Source organism: Mustela putorius, unplaced genomic scaffold (genome assembly GCF_011764305.1).
Source record: "Mustela putorius furo isolate JIRA1106 unplaced genomic scaffold, ASM1176430v1.1 tig00000874_pilon_pilon_pilon, whole genome shotgun sequence".
NCBI classification, from domain to species: domain Eukaryota; kingdom Metazoa; phylum Chordata; class Mammalia; order Carnivora; family Mustelidae; genus Mustela; species Mustela putorius.
The window spans coordinates 6,234,341-6,255,887 of NW_025421505.1; the positions used below are offsets into that span (position 1 = coordinate 6,234,341).

Consider the following 21,547-nt stretch of genomic DNA (forward strand, 5'->3'; position numbering starts at 1 on the left):
ATAATCAACCAATTATATAATAAAAGGAAGCATTCCTGACATAAGTGCAATAATTGAATGGTGGATAATAAGATGAGTCGTATATATGTTACCTTGCTTACAAAAGCACAGCCTTCACATGAGATAGAATTTTCTTTCTCATATGATTACTCAATTTATAAAAGTCTAACATTAGAAATATTGTCATTTTGCCTACTTGGTTTTTATTTTTTAGAAAGAGAGACAGAGCACATGTGGAGGGGGTTGGAGAGGACAGAGGGAAAGAGAGAATCTTAAGCAGGCCCCACTCTCAGCACAGAGTTGGATGTGGGGCTCAGTCTCACAACCCTGAGATCATGACCTGAGCCGAAATCAAGAGTCAGACTCTTAACTGACTTAAGCCACCCAAGGGCCCCTTGCCTACTGGTTTTTAAAAATCATTATTATTTCTTCTGAACTGTGATTAGTTAGCATCTTTTTTTTTTTAAGATTTTATTTATTTATTTGACAGAGAGAAATCACAAGTAGATGGAGAGGCAGGCAGAAAGAGAGAGAGGAAAGCAGGCTCTCCACTGAGCAGAGAGCCCGATGCGGGATTCGATCCCAGGACTCTGAGATCATGAGCTGAGCTGAAGGCAGCGGCTTAACCCACTGAGCCACCAGGCACCCCCTAGTTAGCATCTTTTAATCTGTGATTTTAACTGTTGATTTAACTGTTAGGGTCTGAAGTTGGCCTAGCAATTGGAATTGGTTTCTTTTGGGCCCATACCTAGCAAAAGGCTATGTCTGTACTTCACTGACTGTATTCTAGCCTTTGGGAAAACACTTTCCTCAATGTTCTTTTAAGGTGTGACTGCATATGCAGGGTGCACCTACCCCAAGCCATCTAGATCGTCTAAACCGCAGGCAGCATTCAATGCAGAGATCCCAACGTGGTAGAGCCTGGCCTTCAGTGGCTGGTTTGGTTGGTAGTTTTAAATACTTGAATTTGAATGCTTTTAATTGAGGCTTGCACTCTCCTGTCTGGCCACACTAATCTCCACCACTTTTGCGGTCTTAAGATTTAGCCGAGTTCCCACAGTTTCTCATTTATGTGGCCCTTGGAAGCATTTGCTTCTATGACCCAGGGAAGGAATGCCTTGGACTCTTTTCCACACTTGCAAACATGCTTTCATTGTCTTGATTATGCTTCTACTCCCCACGGGAGTCGTCATAGTTCTTCTACTCAATCACATTGCTTCCCTCCTGAAACCTAAAGTCAATGCAGAGAGAACCGGAGTCTTGCTGGCGGGGAGTGTGTATCTTTGAAGCTTGAAAGGGCAGTTTTAGTGGAACCGAGTAGCAAGGGGCTTTGGGCAGAGAGCATGCGAGGTGGTTCCAGATGAGGAGCTGCTAAGGAGTGTCTCCATGAGGGAATTGCTTCCCAGTGTTTCTTAGATAATTTATATACTTTGCAGATACCAAATTCTGAGACAAATTGAGAAATCGGGAAAACAGGAGAAGGTATTACAATTCTCCAGTGAGAATCAAAGCTGACCCATGAGCAGAGAGATACCACTGGTCTGAAGGGATCTGTTGAGGGGATCCACTGAAGGAACAAGAAGCGCTAGCCCTGGAGGTGAAGGTTAAAGTAGACATTTCCCAAGCGTGTCGCGGAGATGATTTGCCTTCGTGCCTCTAGCTATTACCATATTTTAAGTATGTGTTCCTGGTCCTATCTGCTGCTAAGGGAGAGACACTCCTTTTTTTTTTTAAAGATTTTATTTATTTATCAGAGACAAAAAGAGTGAGAGCGCGCACAAGCAGGCAGAGTGGCAAACAGAGGCAGAGGGAGAAGCAAGCTTCCTGCCCAGCAAGGAGTCCGATGCGGGACTCGATCCCAGGACCCCCAGCTCATGACCAGAGCTGAAGGCAGCAGCTTAACCGACTGAGCCACCCAGGCATCCTAGGGAGAGACACTCTTGCAAACAAAATAAATATGAATACCTATATACTTTTATGTTCGGATATTTGCTACAGTCTACAATTTTTTTGTATACATAAGCTGCATATTTCTCATCTATTAAAAATATTTTAAGAAATAGGAGTATCTGCCTGGTTTAGCCAGTAGAAGGTGTGACTCTTGATCTCAAGGTCATGAATTCAAGCCTCATGTTGGGCATAGAACTTAACTTTAAAAAAATATTTTTTAAGAAATCCATAGGGGCACCTGGCTGGCTCAGTCGGTTAAATGTCCAGCTCTTGGTTTTGGCTCAGGTCATGACCTCAGGGTCCTGGGATGGAGCCACCCCCACCCTGCTCCCAGTCAGGCTCCATGCTCAGGATTCTCTGTCTCTCTCCCTCTGCCCCTCCCCCATTTGTGCAGCTGCACACACGCTCTCTTTCTCTCTCTAAAATAAGTAAGTAAATAAATAAATCTTTGGAAAAAAGAAATCCACAATAATAAGTAAAGATTTTCTGATTTTTTTTTTTTACTTCCAAGTCCCAAACATTAATATGTTTTTGAGACTTTAGAAACAGTGCAATGAATGAGGATTTAAATGGGTGGTGAGAGACTGTTTTGAAATTTTGCCTAGGGCCAATCTTATTCCTGGAGGAAAACTACTGGTCTCCAGGAGGCACAGGCTTCTGCAGGGAAGCAAAACTATTTGGTAAATGTCACAGGGTATGGAAGACACAAGACACAGGGATTTGCTATTGTTTGTCTTATCTCCCACATTCTCAATTTCCCCTGGAAACATCATTTCATTTTTGTCTTGACTGACAAATCAGCTTATACGGCTAAGGAGGCTTACATGAATGTCGTAGCTGAGGTGCTGTTTTGGTCCAGAATCCGAGGTCTTTTAACTACTCTGTGGCGTATAGCACTTGGCCAAATAGTGGGATCTGTGGCTTCCCTTGTGTCAGACCAGTTCAGGTGGAACCAGATGTGATCAAACCATGCCACGGTCTCAGTAATGATTGCTCTTTTGAGAAGAAATTATTCTCTATCACCCTATGAGAGACAATGCTGTCTGTACAGATTCCCTCTGGTTCTGGGAGACTGGCAAGCAAAGAGAGGGCATGAATGAAATCCAACAGGCCCATGCTTCACTTCTCATTTCAGTCCAACTCAAAATGGGAGCCTCTTTGGCTTCCATTAACAGGAACCAAAATTGCCCTTGGAGACCGGGACAAAGCCAGTAAAGAACTCTTTGCCTCTTATACTTTAAGGAGTGTGATCGACAATGGTTGACCTCTGTTCCACTCACATTTTTGTATGTGGCCAGAGGAGGGGAGAATTAAAATTCTCATTCTGATATAACAACAAGGCTCTGAGCTGCTAATTAGGTATACAAGTAGATGCAGAAATAAAAGACGAACATCATAGAGATGTAGATGTTATCTGTGGTGAAGTAGGCGATGTTGATGTAGATATTCTAAATGTTGTGATGGAGTTGTCCGTGACACTGAAATAAGTGCAGATGTAGCGATACAGATATAAATATAGAGTAGCTGCCAACAGAGATGTAGATGAGACTGGCATAGCCGTAAATGTGGATGTAGTTGATGTGGAGGACAGATTAGAGTTTCTCAAATGTCAGCACTATTGACATTTTGGGCTGAATTATTCTTTATTTTCGGAGCTGTCCTGTGTATTGTAGGATAGTAGCATCTCTGGGCTCTACTAACTAGATTCCAGGGGCACGCTTTTCCTGCTGGCAGTTGTGACAATCAGATACATTTCTGGAGGTTGCCAGATGTCTTGTGGGTATGAAGTTGTCATGGTTGAGAACCACTGCTTTAGACAATGTGGATGTAATGTCAGGTAGACATTGATGAGGATGTGAGCATAGATGTAGACAATGCAGATGATGAACAAGAAAGTGTAGCTGTAGGTAATATAGATACATTGATGTTAGAAAAGTATATGTAAAGACAAGCGGCCGAGATGTAAATGCTCTCACTTTGAACATGGATGTAGATGACATACATGACATGGTTAATGTTGATGGTATAAATGTAAGTTGTATGATCTGGGCAGAAAAATGCTGGTGTTGGTGATGCAGATGAGAGATTAGGTAAAACCAGACTTCAGGTATATGAGATAGATATCTGGATAGATCACTATAAAAAGAATTTTCCCAATGTGAACTTAAGTTTTTTGAAGATGAGGATCATATCTATATATACGGATACCTCCCAGAGCAATTTGGAGGTACTTATGAATGATCTATTGATTGTTTAATTAGTTCTACCTGTTAAGAGCCAATAAAGTTATCTCTTATATTCAAGTATATTTTCAATTAAGTAAACAGATTGTCTTCAGGAAAGTTTGTGGTTATTTAAAACTCCAAGTTATAAATAAAAGTATGTGGGTAGACATTTAAATACTCAAAACATATCCTGCATGTATTTTTCCAACATTTTGTTATGAAAATTTTCAAACATACAGAAGAATTGATAAAAATCTACAAATAAGACCTATATACCCACCACTTAGAGTTTACCATTAACATTTACTTTAATATATATATATATATATATATAAAATTTATTATACATTACTAGGCTATACTATACTATATACTTATACAACTCATGTCTATCCATCTGTCCATCCATCACTCTGTCTTATTTGTTGATACATTTCAAAGTAAGTCTTATATGTGTTTTTCACTGATTCCCTAGACAACTAAATTCCCCCAGATACTACTTTTGACTTCCTGTAATTACATATTATCACCTTGCCTAGGGTGGTCATAGATCACCCAAGATGCTTTTCAGAATAAACCTTTGTAGGACTTAGGAGATCATCAAGACATTAGTTAAAAATTTGAAACTGAAATTCAAGCCAGGACAAAACCAGAGTTTATTAAGGAGAGACACTGAGAACAGGCAGGCTGTGGCATTTCTCCCACTTCTTTGGGAGAGTTTCCAGACCTCGGGTAAGCAGCATCCTGTCAGGAATATTTTTTTAAGTATGGTGTTGCCTGAAGCAGAGAAACTGTCCTGTGATCTATTAAGGTCCTTTTCAATAGAGTCATCTGATTCTGAGGTCTCTCATTCTCAACTAAAGACTGATACTAACATTGAAAAAAGACAAAAAAAATGATGAAAACCAGAAAGACATTAGATTTCAAGAAATAGATAGCTTCGTTAGTACAAGATCACCTGACAAGTCTCAGATGGTCTCTCAACTCATTCAGTAAACCTTTTTTTATTTTAAGATATATGTATTTATTTATTTGAGAGGGAAAGAGAGAAAGAGCATGAGCAAGGGTAGGAGCAGAGGGAGAGGGAGAAAATCTCTCAAGCAGACCCCCAGGCTGACCGTGATGCGGGGCTCCACACTGGGCTCGATCCCATGACCCTGAGATCATGACATGAGCTGAAACCAAGAGGTGGATGCTTAACCGACTGAGCTACCCAGGCGCCCCTTCGGTGAACTTTGGTAGTATGCTCATACATCAGACAGCAACTGCGTCAATGGTTCTGCTTTCACAGAGGTCCTAGCCTTTCTCGCAGACATTGCCAAGTGGTCAGCTCGCAGCTGGCTGACCCACAGTTTAAGCAAATGCTATTCAGAGTCCTGAGGAATCTGACTTCTTCCCCCTAAAGAAGAAATGACCAACATGAGACTCTTCAGAATCACAGTTCTCTACATCCCCCAAACTCATTTGCCTAACCAAATTTGGAAATCTCTCCAAAACATCAAAGCTGACAAGAACCCGCTGAAAGTCCATTGGCTGTGGACTATCCCATTTCCAAATATCCAGTAAGACATTTACTGAGTGGAAGGAGTGTCTGTCTGTCAAGTCTATTGAATTGTTACAGGGCTGTGGTCAGACTGAGCTGCCAACATGTTACCAAGTTGGGCTAAAGAGGGCTAGATATGGGACCCTGTGACATGGGCAGAGAGCTACTGAATAGTGAATAGTGAAATGAACCATCTGCACCAATTAGAAGGAAGTGTACCTTCTACTTGATTCTGGGAAGGTTTTCTCTGGGCTTTGAGGGTGGGGAACAGAAAGTTTGTCCTCGAGTCTGGAGGATGGGAGAACACAGAGTAGCATCTACAGGCTGTAGATGCCCAGCCTGTATCTCCTTGGGCTTTGACGTTGCACAGATACCAACATGACTTTGAACAGCGAGCATCTGCTTCTGTACCTGGGGGCTCTGTGTGGTAGCCGGGGTCTGCTCTGCCCATGCACACAGCAAGCCAGACATGCTGGAGCATCATTGCCCTCCCAGGTGCAGCCTTTGACAAGAGTGATGGGAGCTGGTGCTCACATGCCCTCACCTCTTGCTCCTCATGCAGGATAACTCTGAGGCTTATGTTCTGCCCTGGTGCCCCAAGTTGTGCAGTGGGATTGAGTTCTGGTTGTCCACAGCAGCAACTTGCTTGATGATGCACCTCCTATTGGCCCCTTTTTCTCCTATCTCAGCTCCCCACTTTCTCACTCAAGTAAGCTATTTGCACTTGAATTTGTGCCCCAGAGTCTGTTTCTGAGGGAACCTAAACTAAGCCACACAGGCAGCAAACAAAAGCTCTGAAGGTCCCTCTGGCTCCTTATTTTCCATCCTGTAATCCGTGAAGGCCATCAGAAAGCAGAGAAGACAGAGCCGGCCAAACTCTCTTACCTCAGCCCAGAAAACTCAAGGGCATCTTTTCCTAGTAACAAAGAAATTCTGTGCCTTTGGGAACAGCTGTCACAGTGTCAGCTCTGGCTTCATATTACTTAACCACGCACCACCACCTCCCTCCCATGCAATCTGAGAGCCATCAGAAATACACTGAAGGAACAGCGGCACAATCCTGGCCATGGCAGCAAATCTCCCACGTCCCCGTTCATCTCTGCCCCAGCCTGATACATAGCAGCATGGAACACTTTCAAGTACAAGTCCCATCACTAATGGAACCCTTGGAGAAGAGGTTTTAATGGCCCTGGAAGCCACTGTGCTTACACTGAGCATCTGAGTGAAAGTCAAGGGGACAGATCGATCTTTGGTTTTCCCCTAGAGATTAGGCCAGAAGAAAATCACTGAAACACCAAGACACAAAAGAAACTGTTACCTCTTCAATGAGGTTGAAGGCTTTGCAAACTCGGTGCTTAAAGGGGTGCTGAGCCTGGGTGGCTCAGTTGGTTAAGCGGTGAACCCTTGATTTCAGCTCAGGTCATGATCTCAGGTTATGATCACAGGGTCCTGGGACTGAGCCCTGGATGGGGCCCCATACTCAGTGAGGAGTCTGCTTGGGGATTTTCTTTCTCCCTCTCCCTCTGTCCTTCCCCCTTCTTGCATTTTGCAAACCCCCCCCCCAATAAATAAATCTTTACCAAAAAGGAGTGTTATTCTGTTGATGTAATCCAATTTGCAGGTTGGGAAATACCTCCATATTTTGTTGAAATAAAATAATTACTGTTGTCTATGTCTATACACTAACAGAAGTTCAAGTGGGGAGATGGGCAGGTCATTTACTGTTATGAGGAATGCTGAGCATCCTAATTCCCTTTTATCTATGATGTGGGAAATGGTGAGAAGCAGGATTCATCCCCGACTACAGAAGCCAAATCAGATGGCCCTTTCCCTGACCCCCAGCTACTAGAGGACAGTCACATGATCTAGTCTCAGCAAATCAGACGTTCCCATGCAGGACTTAATTTAGACTCGGGAACAATTTAGAATCTAGTACAGCAGTGGCACCTAGGCTCCTGGCCATAGCTGCAGTGGTATTCAACAGCCAGAGTGCAGCAAGGCCAGAGTCAGGAACATTCCAACCAGACCATCCCTGCAGCATGACCTCAGCTGCATTCCTGCCGCCCAGCCTCCTTCAGATCCTGCCTGTTTTCAAAACCTGATTATCCAGATTTCTGGATCAGTTCTGTTTGCTACCCATTTGCCTTCTACTAAAGTCAGCTGAAGTCCACTTCTGTTGAGTACAATGCAGAGCTCTTACTGGCACAGAAAGTGACATCCCCTAGTATACAGAGTCACCCTGGAGGTCGGAGATGTGGGTTCTTGTTCGGGTGGGGGTAGGCATCTAGATAACTAGACAAAGCGGTCTTTATCTCCTTCTCTGCAGAGGGCTTGACTGCATAATTGCTAAATTACCCTTACTCTTCAAACTCTATGATTCTACATGAAGTGTTTGCCAGTGAAGACCCAAAGATACTTGAGTTTCTCCCTCCTTAGTGATAGGGGAAGAGTGTCTGGGAAAAGATGTCACTGTGTGAAGCCCACAGATAGATCTGGTCCAAATCAAATAATCAAAGAGTATCTCAAGCCACTCTATGTGTGCATAGGTCCCCTGAAAGGGTGAATGTACCTGGTAAACACTGCTTTGGACATCTCAAGGCCAGGAATATCGATGGTTCATTTAATGGTGTCCCTAAATGTCTGCTATATGAGAGGTCCCATTGGAGACAAAGAAAGTCAGAGATCAGATTGCAAGACTGACTGTCACTTTTATGTATGCAGTAATCTAAATGATCTTGTAGCCATGAAAACAAGTGCAGGGAGTGGGAAATGCAGTCATTACATGCATAGACCATAGATTTTTAGGGGGAGAGTAAATGTCGCTTGCTTTGAAACACTTCCCGTGGTCACACAATAACAGATGCAGGAAAACCCCATTGGAAACATGGTACGTCAGGAAAACTTTTGCAGTTTAATGACATTGGAATTTATTTGTAGAGTAGTTCCAGTTTTTATAGGAGAGCAGCTAGTGCAGATTGAAAGAGGTTTGAGAGCTACAAATGCAATGGTAGACCCTTGCTTAAATCCTGATTCAAATAAAACAACTGTAAGAAGACATTTTTTCAGACAATTGGGTAAAACTGAACATGGACTGAGTATCAGATAACATTAAGGAATTATGGATGATTATCGTCAGTTATTCAGATGGCCCTTTCAGATGGTGCTTTTGTTTTGTTTTGTTTTGTTCTGTCCAGTCCTTTTCCATTACCAATAGATGCTCTGTTCACAGGGGAAATAAAAGAATGCCTCAGATTTACTTTAAAATACTCTAGCACTGGGACACCTGCGTGGCCCAGACAGTTAAGTGTCTGTCTTTGGCTCTGGTCATGATCCCAGGGTATTGGGAATGAGTCCTGCATCGGACTCCTTGCTCATCAGGGAGCCTGCTTCTCCCTCTGCCTGCTGCTCCCCCTACTTGGGCTTGTGCACTCTCTCTCTCTGACAAATAAATCAATCAAATCTTTTAAAAAAATCATAAAATAAAATACTCTAGCATTGTACTCCTCAGAATATGGCCTGTGGATCAATGCAAATTGCATGCTGTTGGCGTGTGATAAGTGCCTTAACAGTAAGTGTTTAGAAACCGTTATGACACTTGGCGTTGTCATAGCACCCAAGCAGGGTTAGTGGCTTACTGGCCAGGGAAGAGCCTGGTCTGAGTGCTGTTGAACTTGGACGGTGAACTGCATGTGCTCTGAGCACGAGCTGCGTGCTGGAGGGGGCCAGGACGGGACGGACACCAGACAAAAAGGCCCTTCACTATTGATGGCTAAAGAAGCAGTGCTTTAGCACACACACAGAAAGGCTTGGGGGTGGGGCAGATTAATGAAAAAGAGCTGCAGAAAACTGACGGCTGTTGAAGCTAGGTGATGGGCACGTAGCACGGAGCTCTCCACATTTGTGAAAGCCTGGAAATCTCCATCACTTGGTTTACCAAAAAGTTAAAAAGAAATCTAGTCTGTCAAGGGAGAGATTTTAAATAAATACATTTTCAATACATTTCACAGATTTATATAGACACATAGAGCGTATGTGTGATAGGTGTGTGTTTCACATAAACTACTGTAGAAATGACACGCAGGATAATGCATTGTTCACATAGGGATTATGTCATGGTTCAGGTAAGACTTTATTTTACAGAAGTCGTGGTAAACAAGCAAAATAATTTGCTGCATCATGAGCTTGGTGAGCTTTTATTATATAATAAATTCTGATTATATAATACATTCCTTGAGGCCAAGTTTCCTGGGAGATACCCTCTGTGTCTCCATAGGACTCAGCACAGGGGACCGCAGAGTAAATGGTGCTTAATAAACACTGGCTGATAGGCTAAACTCAGGAAATGAATTGCTCTGAACAGTAGTTTAATTCTCCATGCAGTAACGCCACACCGCTCAATCAATTTGAAAATCAGTTTCCCGAATCCACCCTCGTGGGGATTTGTCACAGAATGTTTGAGCCTGAGGGAAACTTGGAGCTTTGCTAATGTCCTCATTCTGCAGATGGAAATGAGGCCTGGAGGAATTAGATGAGCCTCACTGGACGTCCTGCTTGTTAATGGCAGCACTGTTGCCTCGGCCGCCTCCAGTCTGCCATGATGTTTTCCAGAAGGGACAAAGCCACCTCCTGCTTTCCCCCGTCCCTTACTCCTGCTTTAAAATTACATGGTCTCATTTGCAGGAAGGAGAAAGAGTTGTCAAGCCGGCTCTACCAGGAGGCTGAACGGAAGATGGGACCCCTCTTCTGGGGGATGAGACGGGACTCTAGATGGGATGGAAAGAAGATGGGACACGAGAATGAGCTCATGTCCTAATGGGTATTTACCCAGGACTGGTCTGTCCCTAGCCTGGCTGTCCCTAGCCTTTAGGAAGTCTCCATCTCTTTGGGGAAAGAAGATAAATACACTTTAATAGCTATAAGAAGGTCCTGCGATGTAAGATTAGAGCATAAATGAGAGCTTGGGTAGACTCATGGGGGCTAGAGAAGGCATGGGATGTTTGGAGGCCGTGGAGCTTGGGCATAAGGTCTGAGGACCGAGAAGAGGGAAGAACACTTAGGTTAGAATAGCATGGCGCTAGGTTAGTGCTTCCCCCTGCTGGTGTTAAGGAGCTTGGGGAGTTTCTGGGGGGTGATGGGGGAGGTAGAATGGGATTCAGTACTGACTAGATTTAGAAAGACCCCACTGGTAGCAACGGTGTATGGGAATAATTGCAAGCAGGAACCTGAAGAAGGGCCTCAAGGAGATAAAAGCTTGAAGCAGATAATGGCAGTAGGAAGTTAAAGAAGAAGCAGATATAAGAATTTCAATTTTTGAGCAACCTCTCCCTGCTTAAAATACTCCAAAAAAACCGAACACTACTCCTAGGTGCTATTCTAAACACCATAAATCAGAACTTATTCGAGTACTCTGAACTAGGTATGATAGGGTATTTCTGTTTTATAGACGGAGAAACTGAGGCACGGTATTCTCAAGTAACAGGCCCAAGGACACAGGCTAATAAATGATAGAGTCAAGATTCATACCCAGGCAGGGGGCTCCCAGGTCTCAGCTCTTAACAACCACTGCGTGCTATAGTGGAATGCTTAAAAGCATCTCATGCCCCAGAATGTGAACCCAAATTTTTTAAGCCTGAGTGACTTAGCAAATGTTAATGCCATTGATGGATGGCATATATCAAATGGGAGAAACATTAGCCTGCAGGAAAGAGGAGATTATCCTTGACTTTTTATACATTTTGTTTAGGGTGACAAAGACACATCTGAGTAGAATGTGCCTTGGAAAATTGGAACTGCAGGTGGAGCTTGGGAAAGACATGGTTGCAAGGTGGTGGTTGTTGTTTTTTCCCAACCTTTGGAAAATGTTGTGCTACTTTCTCCATGATTTCTAATGAGAAATCTCCCATCATTCCAATTGGTTTTACCTATAACTAAGACGTTCATCATTTCTCTCTGGTTGCTCTTAAGATTTTTTTTCTTTAGTTTCCAGAAGTTTAATTTTGCTGGGTTTTGATGAGGATTTCTTTATTTTTATCCTAGTTCAGGTTCACACTATGTCTTGAATCTGTAGGTTTTGTCTTTCACCAATGGAAGTTTTCAGCCACTATTTCTTTGAATATTTGTTTAGCCCCACAATCTTTCTCGTCTCCTTCTGGGAATCTGATGATATCAGTGTCAGTATCTTTTGTTACTGTGCCACTGTGCCCAGTACCTTTCCTCTTGTCTATCAGACTGAGTAAATTTGATAGAACTGTTCTCAATTCAGCGATTCCATCTTTTGTCCTCTCCACTCTACCAATGAACCCATCCAACGAGGTTTCTTTTTTTTTCCTTTTTTAAATTTTGGTGGCTGTGCTTTTCAGTTCTATAATTTCCACTTAGTCCTTTTTTGTAACTTCTATTTCTTAGATGAGGTTTTATATTTCTTCTTATGTTTCAAGGGATTTCATAATTACTTGCTGAAACCATTTTATGGTAACTGCTTTAAAAATCTCTGCCAAATAGTTCCAACATCTGATTCATCTCACTACTGGTGTCAGCTGACTATCTTTTCTCACTCACATTGTGATTTTCTTGGTTCTTGGTATGACAAGTGATTTTTTTTTCTTACTGTATACTGGACATTTTGCAAATTATGTTAGGAGACTCTAAATCTTATATACATCTTCTATTTTAGTAGGTAGCCACCCTGTTTGGGCTTTGGATTTTTTTTTTTTTAAGATTTACTTTTGTAGGCTGTAGTTTCAGTGACAGTTTTCTGAGCCTTTGCAATGCTGCTTTGGTCTACTTTGTTCTAGCTTTGCTTAAGCTCCCACTGGATCCCTGCATGTGATGCTTACATGATATCACTGGGCAGATGTAGGGGGATGCCCTAGATCACCATCTGCCATCGCATGGAGGCTTGGGAGACCCCAGGCCTGCTGGAGCTACTAGCGCACATGAATGTATCTACATTGTCCATTTTTAAAAGATTTTTATTTATTTATTTGACAGACAGAGATCACAAGCAGGCAGAGAGGCAGGAGAGGAGGAGGAAGCAGGCTCCCCGCTGAGCAGAGAGCCCGATGCGGGACTCGATCCCAGGACCCTAGGATCATGACCTGAGCCGAAGGCAGAAGCTTTAACCCACTGAGCCACCCAGGTGCCCCTACATCATCCATTTTTTATTCTAGCAGTTTTATGATTTTATCTTTTTACTTTTTATTTTTAATCCATCTAAAATTCATTTTGATATCAAGAGTGGGGTGAAGAATTTAACCTTTTTTTACTCTCCTCCCCCAGCTGGGGAACCAATTAAACCATCCGCTAAAAATTCCACCTTCTTACGAATTTGAAAGGCTACCTTCATCAAATTCTTAATTTACATATGCATTTATATCTGTGGGCTGAACTCTTTTTTTTCTTTGATTTGTCTGCTTTTGTTGCTCCTTGAGTTACTATAGAATTAAAAATGTTTTCATATTAGACAAGGCTAGTCCCCTCTCTTTAATTTGCTAGCTATTTATGTATGTTTTGCTTTTAAAGGGATTTGTGACAGGGTTGCAGGTTAAAGAACAGCAAAGGAAGATGTGGCTTGACCTGATAGAAGTTTCTTGCAGTGTTCCAGGAGAGAGAGGGTAGGATACTATAAGGACATATGGCTACCATGTCTTATTTTTGACATATCTATATATTGTCTACACAGTTCTTAACTTTATCGCTAATTCAATTCACTCAAAAAAAAATTTTTATTTATTTATTTAGAGTGAGAAGGTGTGAGGGGCCAGGGAGGGGAAGAGGGAGAGGGAGGGAGAATCTCAAGCAGTCTCTGCTGAGAGCAGAGCCTGACGCAGGGCTCAATCTCACAGCCCTGAGATCAAGACCTGAGCCAGAATCAAGAGTCAGATGCTTCACTGACCGAGCCACCCAGATGTCCCTAATTCAATTCACTTCCAAATTGTAAATATTTATTTTATTTTTATTTTTTAAAAATTTTTAATAAACATATAATGTATTATTAGCCCCAGGGATACAGGTGTGTGAATCGCCAGGTTTACACACTTCACAGCACTCACCACAGCACACACACACCCCAATGCCCATAACCCCACCACCCGCTCCCGACCTCCCCCCCCACCCAGCAACCCTCAGTTTGTTCTGCGAGATTAAGAGTCTCTTATGGTTTGTCTCCATATTTATATTAGGCTTATCCTTTGTGCTATCTGCAAAAGCACAGATTAGATGCAATAGTTATATATTTTCTAACATATCAAACTGAATAGAAAACAATGAAAATAAACATTGTTTGTTCACGTAGTGCCTACAGTATACTACCGGCAATTTGAGAAACAAAGGGTCTGAGCAAACTATTCTCATCTGTTTTCCAGATGAAAAGCCTCACTCAGAAGGGAGTCACCTGGGTTGACTAGTGATCTCTGTCACTTGAGCCGGATTCTGGGTGCACAGGTGGGTTTGGGTTGTGAAAATCATCAGGAGGTTCACTTAGAAACTCTTCTCTGTGTGAATAGCACAATTCAGTAAAAAGTTTTCCAAGTATCTCCGTATTGTTTTGTGCTAATGACTGGTACTAAGATCCGGCATGTACTCACACAGGTCTTGCAAAGCAATGACTAATGAAGTGAGTAGTCGCCATACAAACATAAAACTTAACAATTGTTCTTCAGAGTTCTGATGTTCCTGCAAGCAAATCTACCCTCTTGGAGACTGCTGGAAAGAGCCATAGAGGATATCACAGGCCAGTCAGAACGTTCACGGGATGATAGGATCTTGGTGAAGTGATCTGTAGGGCAGAAACAGATGATAATGCCAAAGGCTAGAGTCTTAATATCCTTATCTCTTGGTCTTTATTAAAGGTAAACAGAGATAAATGGAAAATGCCATTTGAACCTCATGAAGATCAAATTAGAGAGCGAGATTGCAGGGAATCAAATATCTTGTACTGACCTGTCACAAGCACTTACTCAGATACAAGCAAACACACTGCATGCTCTTTTTTTTCTTCTTCATCTTTTTTTTTTTTTTTTAACCCTAAGGCGATCCTGGCTTTTACATTTCTAAATTCCCTGGTTTCAGAGCCTGCCTCCTGCTGAGCTGCCCTTAGCACCCAGAATAAAAAAGGTTATAAAATCACTGATACTAAAATCTCTCTGCCAAACAGAAGTAGCTTCCATTTTCTGTCCTTTAAGAACAGTAGAAAATAATCCAGTCTCCTGTTAGTGGGCATGGAAACTAATTTCCAATATTTTTTTCAGTGGCTGAATAATACTAAAACCCACAGCATTCTTTGGAGGCCTCCATTAATGGGTCCCACACTAAAAAGCAATAAAGTTACCGACCTTAAAATTCAACCTGCACATGTTCAATGGTTAAGTCCGGCTGGTTTCCTGATTATCTGGGGGTTAGTTGAATAGAAGCCTGGGTGGGAGAGATTCACATGATTGCTTGTCTTGTTCCCTCAAGTATCTCTCAAAGACCTACTCCTTTCCTATTTTCTCCCATTTGGGTCTCCCTCCAGTGGTGTTTCTGCACTTCTCTGTGAAACGCTGTTTCTTACCTCTGATCATCTCAGAACTGGAAGCCTCAGTATGTAACTCCTGACCTTTAAAAGTCTCCTCTCCCCATCCGAACGTCACCAAGAGACCTGCCTGAGAGGGCTCCCTCACTCTTCATGGACACTTGAAAGCCGATCTATTTGCAAAATCCACTTTCTGGCAAGTTTCTGGAATCTTCGGCCAACCAACTTTCACCTCAGGTTTCTCAGAATCTTAACTGCACAGGGTTGCCAGCTTCTCTTGTTCTCCCCCACACGAACGACAGACCTCCTTCCGTCAATGTCATGTTTGGGAAGGGCTGTCAAGGCAGGGATTGGCATGAGGCCTCCAATGGCAGCTTCAGAGAGCTTGGTGCCAGGTGATGTCATTCTACTCCCCAAGTCTCGAACGGGGGGTTCAGGACACGGCCACGGAGCAGAGCATCTGCCAGCACAAGCCAGCACTAGCTATTTAAAGCCTCTCCCTGGCACAGCAAGGACAGGGCAGGGGTGAGGGGCCAACTGTTCTGAGGGTGACAGAGGGTGCTGAGAGTGGGCAGGCACAAGGCCACAATGACAGAGAGGAATCCACTTGGGCAAAGGATCCCTTTTCCTCTTCCTCCACCAACGGCCAAGGCCACATCTCAGCAGCACGGCACGGCCTGATGGAGCTTCCACAGACTTCAGTACGTGGTGCCCATTTGTTTTCTTCACACCTTCCACATTGGCAATCTGGTAAAGACAAAGAGCCTTTCTTTTCTTTTTTCTTTAAAGATTTTATTTATTTATTTGACAGAGATCACATGTAGGCAGAGAGGCAGGCAGAGAGAGGCGGGGAAGCAGGGTCCCCGCTGAGCAGAGAGCCCGATGCCGGTCTCGATTCCAGGACCCTGAAGTCATGACCTGAGCTGAAGGCAGAGGCTTCAACCCATTGAGCCACACAGGAGCACCCCCCCGCCACACCTTTTTTTTTTTTTTTCCCCAATTTGCAGGTATTAGCTCTTATTTTAGAGGGTCCAAATGCTCCTTCCACACCCTGTTCGTATTATAAAACCGGGAACTCTGGCTTTGGAGAGACAACATTATGATTAACATGTGATCCATCTTAAACTGTATTTAAATCTTTATATTATTTGGGGAAATACAATCTCAATCACATGGCCTCTGTTTTACAGCTTGGTCTGATTCTTGTACTTAATTCCGTGTAGAGATTTAAAGCTTTCAAAAAAACCCACATCTAATAAAAAAAACCCGTCTCTCGGGTTGGGTTCTCCCAGAAGTAGACTCCGAGTCAAGGATTCAGGTGCAAGAGCTTTATTAAGGAAAGGCTCCCAGGAGACACCAGTAGGTGAACAGGAGGAGGACAGGGAGACAGAAGAGGCTGAGCAAGGCATGATTTCCCGGGAAGCCCAAGTCTTGGTTTGATCCAGAAGGGAGCTCTGGAGAGTATGTTATGCCGCAGATGATTTTCTTCCTTCCTTGGGCAAAGGAAGCTGTGCTTTTGGGCTCCCCAGCCAGACAGTCTGGGCCTTAAGTCAAAGGGAGTGGTAGGGTGGGGTGAGAGGTGGCGTGAACAGAGAGGCTCTCCAACCCACAAACACTGCTGGCTCTCCATGTGGGCTGAAGTGGCTCTGGTATCATCAACTCATGGGGGGGCGGGGGGGGGCGGCTGGAGCCACAGGATTGGCCAGATAGGCCAGAGGGGCAATGGGGGAGGCACTGACAGCACAGGCCATGGGGCCATCCTGCATGCTGCGTGCCCTTACCACTGGGGGCATCTTAGAGAGCTTTCATCACGTTCTGCTTCAAGAGGAAACGAATGACGTCTTTTGAAAGTCCCGGGGTTGGCTTTTCATCATCCAGAGACACACTTCCTTCTTCCTGTGGGTAGAAGTGGGCGTCCTTGGAATGCCTCCGTAAGACCGCACAGCCATCCCGGTTGAAGATGACCCGGGCCATCTGGAAACTGCGAAGGGCATACTTTTGGTTCTCCTGGCCCTTCAGTTCATTGATTTTCTGAGTCAGGCACTGGCAGACTGATGCAGAGAGTGGATTTCTAGCGGCTGGCTGGGGATGGCCAAACATTTCATAGAACCTATCCAGAGATTTCCGAAGCCCATCGTCCTCTGCTGTGGTCTCCGTCTGACCCTTCACACAAGGGTCAAGCCAGAAGTTCTCAGAGGTCCAGGAATCATTTTGTTCGGTACTTAGGTTACCGGTGTCTGCAAGATAAAACACATTCCAATACTCAAACACATATTTTAAAAAGCTAAAAACAGACAATGTCTCTTCAATTCACCACACCTACTACTCTCTTGGGTGACTGATAATGGGCACAATTAGCTGATTTCAGAATTGATTCCCACTATCCTAGGGTTATGCCACTTGTTTGCTCAGAACAAGAACATCTGATTTGTATGTTCCAGGAGTTCTTCATCTATGGTCTTTGCATAGAAGTTCAGGGTAGGTGTGAATTTGGATGGGGATCAAAATCACATCTTTATTTTCACTAACCTCTCCCAGAAATTAAGCATGTTCTCCCATAATGTAGGCAACAAACCTATTAGCAGCAGTGCCTATGACTTTGTTACCAACAGCTCACAGCTATTTTCATATCACCCATAGTCTGCAGAAGACATTTTTAAATATCATTTATGCCTGTCACTATGCTATGGCCTGAACTGTGGTTCTCCAAAATTCATATGTTAAGCCCTGCTGCCTAATGTGACTATATTTGGAGATGGGGCTTTTAGGAGGTTATTAGGGTTAAATGAAGTTGTAAGGGTAGAAGCCAAATCTGATAGCAGTGGTGGCTTTATAAAAAGAGGAAGAGATCTCGCTCTTTCTCTCTCTCCGTCCATGTGCAGGAACTGGGGGAGGGCCTGGAGAGCCCACAAGGAAAAGGTGGCCTTCTTGAGGCCCGGAAGCCCTTCCTGGAACCCAGCCATACCAGCACTGTGATCTCAGACTTCTGGTCTCTAGAACTCTGAGAAAATAAACTTCTGTTGTTTAGGCCACCCAGTCTATGGTATTTTGTTATGGCGATCCAAGGAAACTAAGATACAGTGCTTTGAAATTACTGCTGTTATTAGTCCTGATACTAGATCTTATCATTTAAGCATTCATTTACAAAGCATATATTAAAGACTCTTAACTATAGGGACCAAGCAGAGGGTTGCGGGAGGGGAGGTGGGGGGAGATGCAGTAATTGGGTGATGGGCATTAAGTGGGTGACAGATATGTGATGGAATGAGCACTAGGTGTTCAAGGCAGGTGATGAATCACTAGATTCTACCCCTGAAACTAGTAATACAATATATGTTAACTAACTGGAATTTAAATAAAATCTTAAACCAGATGCCAGCGGGATCCAGGGCACAAATGCAGTAAAGACCCCTAATGTAGACAGTGCTGGGTATTTATATAGTTCAGACATTGTCTTTCTCTATTCCCTACAGTAATCCTATAGACTCTTTATCTCTCAATTAAAATCACCACCTTTGTGATTTGTAAAAGAGTCACAAACTAAGTGACTTAAGAATAGACAATATGAAGCCAGAATTGGAGTCAAACCCTAGTCCCTGATCTCACTTTCTGTACTTCTCTGGGAACCATAATTCTTTTTTTTTTTTTAAACCTTTTATTTATTTATTTGAGAGAGAGAGAGGGAGAGAGCACAAGTAGGCAGAGAGGCAGGCAGAGAGAGAGGGGGAAGCAGGCTCTCCACCGAGCAGAGAGCCCAATGTGGGGCTCGATCCCAGGACCCTGAGACCACGACCTGAGACGAAGGCAGAGACTTAACCCACTGAGCCACCCAAGTGCCCCAGGAACCCTAATTCTTAACACAGGAATCTCTGAGCTCTTCTGAAACAAAGGAAAACATTCCACACAAATAATTTGCAGAATTCTTATACATTTGCAGAATTTCTTATACATTTTATTCTTTAACATTTTATACTTTAAATCAAAATATTATATTTTCCTTTTCTGCTCTGATATAAGCTTTAATAAATTACTACCTTTAATTCCACACACACACCCCTCACCCCCACCAACTCAATCAGTAGCTATCATAAAAATATTTGTACTTGCTAATGATGAAAAGTTGTGTGCTACAGCCAGTGGTTTTACTAAAGGAGAAGGGATTTGGGGTTTTGCCTCTAGTCTTGTTACCAGCTAGACAGCATACTACCTTGCGGAGCTTTTGCTTTCTTATCTACAATAGTGTCAGTAAATGGTCTCTCTTCAAGAACTTCTGTGGTTGGACAAGGAACAGAGAAGTAGATAATCCAAAGCATCCAAGGATATGGACACACATGGTAGGAGACACAGGTAGGCCCACACATGGACAGACATTCACGGGCCCACCGTACAGGTAGCCCAACAACAATGCACTTAGCCACCTTGAAGAATGGCTGATTCCAAGGTGGTTATAGGAAAGTACATGATGGGTACTTTGTTCTAGAATGCTCAAATACCGATGGGGGCTTGTCAAGGGGAGAGCAGAGGTCAGCTCGAAAGGGGTCAGCTGGCCGCATCTGGAACAACTTGAGCATCAAAATCAATAATGAGAATAATGAATGACAGACCATTCACTAAAACAGAAAACCATGAATTCATAAAGTAATTGAAAGTTTGCTGAGGAACAGGGTATTCGCAGTCTCAGAGTACTTCCCCCTAAAATACTTATCAGTTACAAATGGAAAAAGAATAACTTCATCGTGGAGAAACCTGGCACATATCACCTCAATCAAGCGACCTAAATGATGGGACCAACCGAAATCCTGTTGCCACTTGACCAGACACAACATGAAGACCCCAGCCACTTCTCTGATAGTCACACCAACGCTGCATCACCTAAACCCAATTTTGGGGAAGTGACAGACAAAACCAAATTGAGGGACATTCTGTAAAATGACTGGCCTGTACTCTTCAGATGTGCCAAGGTCATGAGACCCAAGAGAAAAGTGAGCAAGGCTGTTCCACACTGAAGGGCACCAAAGAGACATGACAGTTTAACACAACATATGATTTTCACCTGGATCTCTTTGCTATAGAGAACATTTCTGGGATCACCTGACTGGGGGCTGAGGATTAGATGGTAAGAATGTACCCGGTTAAACTTCCCGATTTTGCAAGTTTCACTCGGTTATGGTTATCTCCTCGTTCATAGGAAAATCAGGGTGGTGGGCATCATGCTGGCAACTTACTCTTAAACAATTCGTTGGGGGAAAGAAAGTTCTTTGTGTTGTACTTGCAAGTTTTCTGTGCGTTTGGGATTCTCGCAAGAAAAAAATCATGAAAACGAACCTCTGGAGGAATAATCATTAAGACTTCCTTTGGCGGCCTACTTTAATATTAAGAAAAACGAAAAAAGAGCCTTCATCCAGGGCTTGGCCAACAGTCCTGTCTAACAAATGGTAGTGGCTATTACAGAGCCAAGGGGAGAAGGGGCCGGGCCAGGGGTCCCACGATGGCAGGGTGAGTTGTCCTTCCCCACCTTCTTCCCCAAAGATGATCTGGTCCTGGGGACATAAGGGAAGGGAAGAAAAGGGAAGGGACAGGAAGACGGGCTGAGAAGTGTCAATGGGAAGAGTGGAAGGGAGAAAGAAGGTCCTTGGCAGTGACCCTGAGAAAGCTGGGGCAGCCATTGACACAGAGCTCTCCTAATAGCACAACAGAACTTGCTAAGGAACTGGTCAATAACTTTGATTTGAACCCAATGAGCCTAAAACATGGGCTTGTCTCCTCTGTTTTTCATGTAAACATCAAGCAGAAAGCAACTCATCTTCAAAGAAACCCTCCTTCCCTTTTCCAGAAGAAAATGACAACATGGGTTGAGTTATTTACTACATCAGTTCTTTTGAACACTGTCCCCAGCTCATTACCGTCTTTGATTTCCTTTTAAAACTTGCTTTACTACCAAGAACAAAGCTATCTCTCTAATCATGTGGCTGTTGCGGCCTTTCTGACATCTGGGATTTCTTTGCCAGCAAATAGAGTCAATCGCTTTTCTTTTCCTGATGCACCTATATGCGGACGGACAGCATGGTGATCTTGGATAACTCAGTCAGTTCCTGCATCCTCACAGCCAAGTTCAAACTGTACCTTATTTTTACATTAACATAGCCCAGACTTGTAGGGCTCTCAACTTGGGACAGTAATGTCTACTCTAAGGAGAGTCTGGGGATGTTTTTGTGTCAGTGATTGGAAAGTGCTACTTGTATTGGGTGAGTGGGGTCAAGGAGGTAAGTGGCCTAGAAGGCACAGGACGATCCCATACAACAAAGACTCATCCTCCCC

At 43.4% G+C, this 21,547-nt stretch overlaps 1 protein-coding gene across 4 annotated transcripts in view; it reads right to left on the bottom strand.

Moving 5' to 3' along the window:
• Positions 1 to 16,542: 16,542 nt before the first annotated feature.
• Positions 16,543 to 21,547, bottom strand: part of SHLD1 (shieldin complex subunit 1) — a 94,483-nt gene continuing 89,478 nt past the window's right edge. For 3 of the 4 annotated variants that reach the window (XM_004751525.3, XM_045086019.1, XM_004751526.3), the window contains one exon: positions 16,543 to 17,466. In XM_004751525.3, the coding sequence (XP_004751582.1) occupies positions 17,024 to 17,466 (443 nt within the window). In that variant the 3' untranslated portion in view covers positions 16,543 to 17,023. The remainder of the gene's footprint in view (positions 17,467 to 21,547) is intronic. The other variant, XM_045086021.1, reaches the window with a different exon arrangement.